The 8,950-nt window shown below is 35.0% G+C and overlaps 1 protein-coding gene across 1 annotated transcript; it reads right to left on the reverse strand.

Annotated features, from left to right (window-relative positions):
* Nucleotides 1-4,013: 4,013 nt before the first annotated feature.
* Nucleotides 4,014-5,257, reverse strand: LOC127118286 (elicitor-responsive protein 1). The gene is made up of 5 exons (XM_051048456.1): nt 5,092-5,257; nt 4,931-4,999; nt 4,689-4,827; nt 4,473-4,608; nt 4,014-4,345 (listed from the first exon to the last, which is right to left on the reverse strand). Exons 1-5 carry the CDS (start codon nt 5,156-5,158, stop codon nt 4,277-4,279), a joined length of 480 nt encoding a protein of 159 aa, XP_050904413.1. The 5' UTR covers nt 5,159-5,257; the 3' UTR covers nt 4,014-4,276.
* Nucleotides 5,258-8,950: the final 3,693 nt, after the last annotated feature.

Raw genomic sequence — 8,950 nt, forward strand, 5'->3', positions numbered from 1 at the left:
GAACCCATCTGGGGTTCCAGTGAGGTATCACCGGGAGGACATGACTCCCATGGCTCAGCTGATACTGCTCTTGGTTTTGACCAACATCCAGCCTAAATCACACACCTCTACTGTGCCGATCCCAGTGGCACATTTGGTCTATTCCATCCTCACAAATGTTGAGATAGATGTGGCGAGGATAATCGCCAATGAGCTGAAGACGGTGGTCGAGAGCGGGCTTAAGTCGGGGGCTCGTGTTAATTGTCCCCTGGCTTTCCCGTGTTTGATCATGGGCTTATGCGTTCAGGCAAGGGTGAGACTTCCGTCTCGTGGGCAGGTTAGGATCCCGGCACCTATCGATGATTGGTATGTGGCTAAATATTGTAGACCAAAGACTACCGGTGGCAATGCAGCCTCAGGAAGTACTCGGGCTTCTGATGGTCCTAGTGCTTCTACTCCCGGGCTTGATCCCTACCTACGAGCGGTGTGTGACTACAGTTTTGAGTGGATGGCGGCATCCCAGAGAGCTATGATTGATATGCACAACAGTATGCAGAGGTTGGAACTGCAAGGTAATGACCCCTCCGGTGCTCGAGCATTGTTGGCGCGTGAGCAGTTTATGCTTAACGCTAATTGACCTGTGGACAGGCCAGTCTATGGTGAGGGGGTGGGCGATGAAGCTGATGATGCTGATGATGCTGATGATAATGATGAGGCTACCGGTTCTGAGGCCGGTAGCGAGGAGGAGTCCTGAGCCCTTAGTGGGTTAAGTTTTTGTATTTTTTTTTTCAGTTTTTATGTTAATTCTATTTGTATCTTCGGATTTTGTATTTTGACCATGGTGTTGTACTATTGGGGTGTTTTGTCCCCCATGAACAAATTTATATTTTCAGTTAATGTTATTTATTTATGTTTTTAATTTTGTGTGTTTAATAAATTTTTGGTTGATTGAGTGGCAAACCCTTCTAGATTGGTTGCTCCTCAAGAAGTACCCAATGAAGGTGCATCCGAGCTTGGATGGCAATGATAAGAATAAACAAGTGAATGAAGCTAAGGTACATGGTTACCATCGGCTAGAATTTTAGAATGCATTAGGAACTTTACTCTTTTTGGTAAATTGAATATTGTCTTTTTGCAACATAATTGAATGAATGCTTCATCTAGAACTTAAAACCACAAATTGTGAGGAAACCTCCATTGTTCACTTAAATGCTGGATTCTAATAAGTTTTGTTGATTCAAGTGATTCATTATTTGTCTTTTATTATTGTGAAATTGTGGAAGCAATTAGAAATGATCAAGGCACTTGTTTTCTTTCGAGCACAACTACATCCAAAAACAACTTACCTGTGAGCAAAGAGAGTATTTGTTAACCCCTTTGAGCCTAAACAGTTGAATCTCGGCTTGAAATAAAGCGAGATCTCAAAAATCTTTTTTTTACAACCCGGAAAATCTTGATTATTGTTCTTTTACCGTAAAAAGTTAAGAGCATTCACTTAGGGTGTGGAAGAAATAAGTTGGGGAGAACGAAAAAGAATTGGTAAGTACCACAACTCTTGAAAAAGAAAAGAAAAACCGAGCAAGCATAGAAAAATATATGTATAGAAAATATAGAAAAGAAACATCTGTTTTGTATATTTGATGAGAAAGAAAAGAACAAAAATAGAAAAAAATGAAAATGAGTGCTTGCTTGGAAGAAAAATAGTGAAAAATAAAAATTGAGTTGTGGAATTTGTGTTGTGAAGGTTTCAAATAAGAAACAAATGAAACAAAGTCGAGTAGTGTGAATAATACTGTGAATGTCTCTTTTGCATCGGCACTTTCGTTTCAATGGCCTTAGAAATGACCCTTGTTTGTTAACCTAACCAAGCTTCAACCGAAAAGCCCTTAGTGATCTTTATGCTTCCACAATACCATTTTTAATTGTTAGACATTGTATGAATCTATTTGATTTCTTCATTATTTGTTAGAGAGTGAGATTAGTCCCGCGGTTGCAAACGCGCAAAATCTTCATTCCTTATTCGAAGAGGAGAGATAGGATGATTCATTCAGAATAGTATTGTTGTAGATAGATAAATATTTTGCATTGCTATTTAAGTTTTAGTTCTTATGTATTATTTTATTCGAACCGTTGGGAACTTGTATTTGCTGATTTCGCTTGTGTTTGAGCCGTTTATCCAACTTCGGAGAAACCAGTTTCTTAAAGCAAATCCTCTTGTCCTTCAAGAGGCATACTTTGCTTGAGGACAAGCAAGAATCTAGTTGGGGAGAGTTGTCAGATGCCCAAAAGTGCTTATTAGAGCTATCATATGTGGGCATCTTTCACTCTTTTTCCTTGCTAAAACTGTCAAAACCACATTTGTTTTACATGGAATGCATTACATTGATAAACAAGCTTGGTGCCTTTGATTTGTGTGTTATTGTGCAGGAAAGATATGAACTAATTGAAAATGAAGACACAAGAAAATTGGCAAAGGAACCAAAGAATACAAGCATTTCATCAGCCTGCTCGCTAGGCGAGGCTGTGGCGAAGCATTGGTTCGCTAGGCGAGTTCCAGGCGAACAGCTCCAGTAAATTATCAAATTAATTCGCTAGGCGAGCTGGAGGCGAAGGTGGTAGCGAGTTCATTCTGTTTTGGTGAAAAACGCAGCCAGCACTCACTCGCTAGGCGAAGCTCTAGCGAGTCCCCAGCGAGCATTCCAGTAGCAAAACCTCTCAACCTCGCTGGGGCGAAGGTTGAAGCGTGTCCTTCGCTAGGCGAAGGTATGTTCGCTAGGCGAACATGACAGTTCAGCAGGCCCTGTTTTCTCTGGGCGCAGGGGCCTTTTGTCTACATTTTAGACCCTCGCTAGGCGAGCCATTCTGCTCGCCTAGCGAACTTGACAGCCCAGCAGTGGTCTATAAGTAGCAGGTGCCACTTTTGAGCACCAGACCTCATTTTTACCAACTTTTTCCACTTTTGTACTTTCTTCTAGATATTTTTGCAGCATTGTTCTTGGGATTTTTATGCCCTAGTTTTCATTTCTCTTCATCTTAGAACCATCTTCTACAAAAAGAAGGTGGATTCCCATCCAACTTCGATTATCCGACTTGGATGTTGATCAACCTTCTTTCCTTACTTGCCGACCAAGCTACCATGAAAATGAGTAGCTAAGTCATCCATTTGTCAAGGTTAGATGTAGGTGATTACTAGCTTTGTGTGTAAATGTAAGGATCCTCATATGTAAACTCTTTAACGGTAAATATATGATGAAAACTTTGTTTCTATTTAAAACTCTTTGTGTTGGTTTATGATCGAGAGATGTTTACCGACTCTTGACCTAGGTTTTCATCCAAACTTGTTTGTTAGCTAGAGATAGTAACGAATGATTTTGTTCACCATAAGGTTGAACCAAAAAGTTGTCATTTTGATAGATTGTGTTCGAGAGAAACAATGGATCAAAATGGCAAAACTCACAATATGTGTTCGAGAGAAACATATTGAGAGGACTTTGTGAAATGATTTATCATCTAAAGGAGTTTATAAGATTGTTGACCGAGCAAATACATGCAAAGTGATCATTGAAACCTAACTTTGACAATATTTCTCGTTTAATCAAACCATAACTTTTACCGCAATTTATTACTTTTTATGCAAGATAACTTGATTAAAACCAAAACCCTATTGTTACATTGAGCTAAGATTAATACAACCATTGAACGGCGGTGATATCTTACAATCCCTGTGGATACGATAACAAAAACCCGACACGAAATATACAATTTCAACAACCATGTCCTATGACGCCTATATACAAAAATTAAGTCCATGTGCCATACCATCTAACTATTCTTTTTATGGGCAGTTTTTTTTTCTTGAAACATGATTACTTTGGTATATTTTTTGAAAATATAATTATTTTAGAAATTTTTTTGAAAAATATAATTATTTAAAAAAAATATCTCAAAGCTAAGATGGGATGGAAGATGATACAATAATCACAAACACAACGTTCTTTTTAAAACTATGAAATACTATCAAAGAAGTTGAAATGAGAGAATTGAGAAATGATTCTCATTGAATTGAATAGTACAAATGAATACAAACATCATAGAAGTACCATGTAACAACTGTTAGCTACCATAAACCTCACTAACAATCCCTTTAACCACAACTCTGATTATCACCTAACAGTTTACATTTTTACCTTTAACACTTGCTAAAAAAACAAAAGAATATGAAGTAATGACATTACAAAATGAAAATTCAAAACTACTTTCAAGCTACACATAATTTTCACATGGTGACCATGCTATTCTAAGATAGATAATAGTTACTTTCTTTCCATCCTCCTATGTCTTCTTCAATATTAAGTTCATCTTCCACCTATTTCCAACAAAGAAAAAAATCAACCAAAACTCAATTACCATAACTACATACATATAAAACATTTAAATGCACTTAAAGTTAGCATCATTAGCAATTGTTTAACTAGCATGATAATATATATGACCTTTGGAGTAAAAGTAATGGCAACATCAACTTCTCCACGATAAGATTGATCTGCACGAACAACTCTATACTTGAGAGGTGGAAGCTTAGAAACTCCATTTTCTACACCTTGAGTCAACAAATCCTTCACATAGATTCTGTTCAAAGAACACATGAACAAATTAACAAAAAGAAACATGGTTAGAGCTATAGATGATAATGAAGTAGTAATCATTACATGGTTTGTCCAATGAAGTCATCAGCAGAAAAGCTGTCTTTGTCCATAATCTTGAGAATGATTTTGTGTTTATCTTTTGATCCAAAACTCTCTACTTTGAACATAAATTTCTCATCCCATATATGCTTTCTTCCTCTACCTACATCAAAAAAACCATTAGAATACTAATTTATTTCAAGCATTATTTAAATAAAGATGTTGAATAATAATAATAATAATAATAATAATAATAATAAAGTTACCTTTAGCAACAGTGCTCTTATGCTCTTGGCCTTCATATTGTATCAAAACATAAGGATCTTCCATTCCACCTAAAATAATAAACAAAGAGTTGTTAAAAATATATAATAAAAATAAGTTATTAATTTTTAAAAAAAAAGGCAAGGAAGTTTTTATGTAGTACCAAAGAAACAAGTGGCATTGAGGCCTTTGGCTTTGAGAAGATGCAGTTCCATGAACCCTATTGGCATGTCTTTGAGTATATGAAGATTAAGATTGAAATATTATGATGTATTTGAAGAATGTATTTTAGGGTTTAAGTGGATGTTTATGATTATGGAAGGAGTTGAAGTTTGTTTATATAGATAGAGTTTTCAGAAGATGAAGACTTGGTATGGTATATGGATAGAAAAATCAAAGGAAACGATGTGGACCACACACGGTCAATTGTATTGTGTACCTTAATATTGGTCTTAAATGAATAAAGAATTGTCAATTTGTTTGGAAATTTCATACATTATATGGAATATAGGATTCATTTCAGCCACTAAAAAACTTAAAAGTCTTGTAACTTGGTAAAACAATTGATTACTCAATTGGGGCTGCTAGTAGTAACTTACGGATACGACTCTGACCCAAATTGATTAAATCAAAACTGCTTCAAAATAAATTAAGGATTATAATCCTCCTTAGTTATCTGCTGCTAGGCTAGTTGCAACTGAAACTTAAATAAAATAAGGATTTATTTTGTAATGACATTTTAAAATATTTTTACACTATCCAATGAATCACGTCTATTTAAAATATTTTTACACTATCCAATGAATCACGTCTATTTAATAGAATTTTGAATATGTTTTTTTTTTAAATCTTCACCGACGTAGAAATTATGACTAGTGAAATTTTTAATCAAAACCCTCTCAATATTAAGCAAATTTAAAAAAAGACAAATCAATCCTGCTCTTTATAAAATCAACCATAATACACAAATATATAGAAGAAAAGAGAGTAATATCAGTCAAAATATGACCTAAATTAACAAGCACATTTGCACAACTATTTCTTTCTCTAAAAATGAGAAACAACAAAATTCTACTTTGAAACTAAATTTATATATACAATTAAGCCATCTATTCTTAATCACCCATGGCACACAAAAATAGGACTTAAAGCTCTAACCACCGCCGCCGAATCCGATTCCACTCAAACATTATGTTAATTCTTCTTAAGAGCGAACTCTATTACTATTATAACATCCGAGAGTTTAGCAATGAGAGAATTTGAGACTCCTAAATACGAAAAAAAAACATCCAAAAAGGAACATCATTGTCTCTAGCAATGCCCCCATAAGCCAAAAGACCCGAAGGAGATTTGAAGGTTCCATCACAATTCAACTTTATCCAATTTCTTGGAGGGGGCACTCAAAAAACCTCCAAAATATTCTAAGCACGAGAGAGCCAAATAATAACCTTAAACCTATTAAACGATAGTCATAATAAGAGAAGTAGAAAAAGAAAAATAGATAAGATGTAAATAAATCTAACCAAATTCGGGACCTTCTAAATGTAAATTGATGACAATTTTACCGATTAACTTATCATTTTCTTTTATATTTAGGAGACACTCACGTAAATAAATAAATAAATAAATAAATCAAAGTTAAAATAATATTAAAATATATAATGGAGTTATTTTCTTACAAAAATTGGATGTGCCCCAAATATTTGGATTTTGTGTCAAACAAGTCTTTCTTGAAAAATAAATTCTCTTCTCTTAAATTTTTTTTTTTTGAGTTTATTTTAAGAGGGTTATAAATGTGGACACGCTTTACTTTTTTTATACAAAAGCAGTAACAAATGGAAACATTTAAATTACATCGCTTTTCATAATACTGTCATTTTAATGTGAATATTTTATTATACAATACTAACAATAATAATAAAATATTGTAAAATTTTATTGTTTAATCTTAAAAATAAAATAAAATATTATTCTAGATGGAATCTCTAAACTTAGTAGTTGTAAGGGTTTAGATCTTGATTTTTTTAAATAATCAATTTTTTGAAAAATAATTTTAAAATAGCAAAATTTTTATTTTTTTTCAAAATAATCACATTTAAAAGAGGATGAGTCAGATGAACCGGCGCATCCCATATGGATGAAGAGGAGGCGTCCAAGGCATTGACGTCTGCATTGGTAGTCTCATGAGGAGGCGTCAATGCCCTTGGCGTCTGCATTGGCCCTCATGAGGAGGCAACAATGCCTCTAGCGCCTGCATGGTGCCTTAAGAGGAGGCGCCAATGCCTCTAACGCCTGCATGTGTTGACATGTTGGGCACCTAGCCTCTTGGCACATGCATTTTATACCTCCTCTCCATAAATACCTCGCCTTGGATGCAATATTTTTCACAAAATCATCCCCTACTACCATATTTTCTCTCATTCAACTCCACTCTTCTTCAAATTTTTATGTTTTAACCATGTCTGCATACATTCAAAAGTGAAATGTTGATGTAATATTTTCCGTCGTTGCGTCTCTGATAAAGATCTGTCTCTAGAATAGAGATACGTTTAAACGTCTTAATCGGACGTTGAACAGTTTGTTCTATCAACTCTGAAATCAACTGATAATTACATGTGATTTTTTTTTTATGGTTTTACACAATCATCTTTTGTGCGAAATGTGTCTCCTTGTTTCAAAGATCATTGCATTTTCACATAAGGATTGTACCATATATCCGATGAAGGTTCATCGAAACCCAAATTCAACCTTGTCATGTGTTGAGTTGGACAATATACATGACTAGTTAGTAATGACTCCTCTTCTTCATCAGCGTTCACCATTGAATCAACTAAGATCTCGACTTCTTCCTCTTCGTCATCTGCAACATTCACCTCAACTTGTTCGTCATCAGTTTCACAAAACACTTGTGACTGATCAATAAACTGAGACACTTGTTGTTGTTGTGGTAATATATAAAATTATATATCGTTGTACCCTGATTGTTCGTGACTGAGAAACATATGTTGAGCATCTTCATCATCTCGAATCTTCTTCTAATAAAACTTCATCTGGTTCTCTACAAACCAAACCGGATTTTTATAGATGATTTGTCCAACAAGACTGCATTGCAATTTCTTTTCTATTCTTTGTTTCAGATGTGAAAAATTTGATCATCGATTTATTGTAAACCGAGTTACCTCTGTGTTGCGAAAACAAAAACCGAATAATTCATGCTCAAATATTTCACCTTCAATATGGGTACTAATCATGTAATATTGTGAGGAAGACATTTTTATAATTCTAACTTTCTTTTCTATACTGAAATTGAATGCATTAATGTGTTATTCAAATGCACTTAAATAGTATAAACGTTGAATGCATTGATCACTCGGTTCGTCTGCACGGACTTGACCATGCATGCAGTGACAAGAATGACAAGAACACACAGTGCATGCGTCCAAGGAATCTCTATGACAAGGTATAAAATGCATGCGCCAAGAGGCTAGGCGTCCAACATGTCAACACATGCAGGTGCCATATGCATTGACGTCTCCTCTTAAGGCATCATGCAGGCGCCAAAGACATTGACGCCTCTTCACGAGGCCCAATGCAGGCGCTAGAGGCATTGGCGCCTCCTCATGAGGGTCAATGCAGGCACCAAGAGCATTGACACATCCTCATGAGGCTACCAGTGCATGCACAAATGTCTTGGGCATCTCCTTTTCATCCATATGGAATGTGCCGATTCATCTGACGCATCCTCTTTTAAATGTGATTATTTTGGATTTTTTTTTTTTAATTTATTATTTTAGAATTATTTTTAAAAAAAGTTGATTATTTAAAAAAAAAAATAGATCTTGATATTTGAATTATATTACGACTAGTAATATTCATGGAAATATGAAAATGAATAGAAATAGGAAGGGGAAGGTGTAATATCTAATGTGGAATAATTACAAGTCTTGTAAAGGGCATGAATTGGTCCAAATTTAGAAGATTCTAATTTGTTATGTGAAGAGAAGGTCGCTATCTACTGGAAG

This window comes from Lathyrus oleraceus, chromosome 2 (genome assembly GCF_024323335.1).
Source record: "Lathyrus oleraceus cultivar Zhongwan6 chromosome 2, CAAS_Psat_ZW6_1.0, whole genome shotgun sequence".
NCBI classification, from domain to species: Eukaryota; Viridiplantae; Streptophyta; class Magnoliopsida; order Fabales; family Fabaceae; genus Lathyrus; species Lathyrus oleraceus.

Bases quoted from the DNA above. Each gene is read 5' to 3' on its own strand.
- LOC127118286 (XM_051048456.1), bottom strand. From the start codon at position 5,158: ATGCCAATAGGGTTCATGGAACTGCATCTTCTCAAAGCCAAAGGCCTC. The intron at 5,000-5,091 runs GTACTACATAAA...TTATTATTTTAG, and splicing joins CAATGCCACTTGTTTCTTTG to GTGGAATGGAAGATCCTTAT. The intron at 4,609-4,688 runs GTAATGATTACT...TTCTTTGAACAG, and splicing joins GACTTCATTGGACAAACCAT to AATCTATGTGAAGGATTTGT.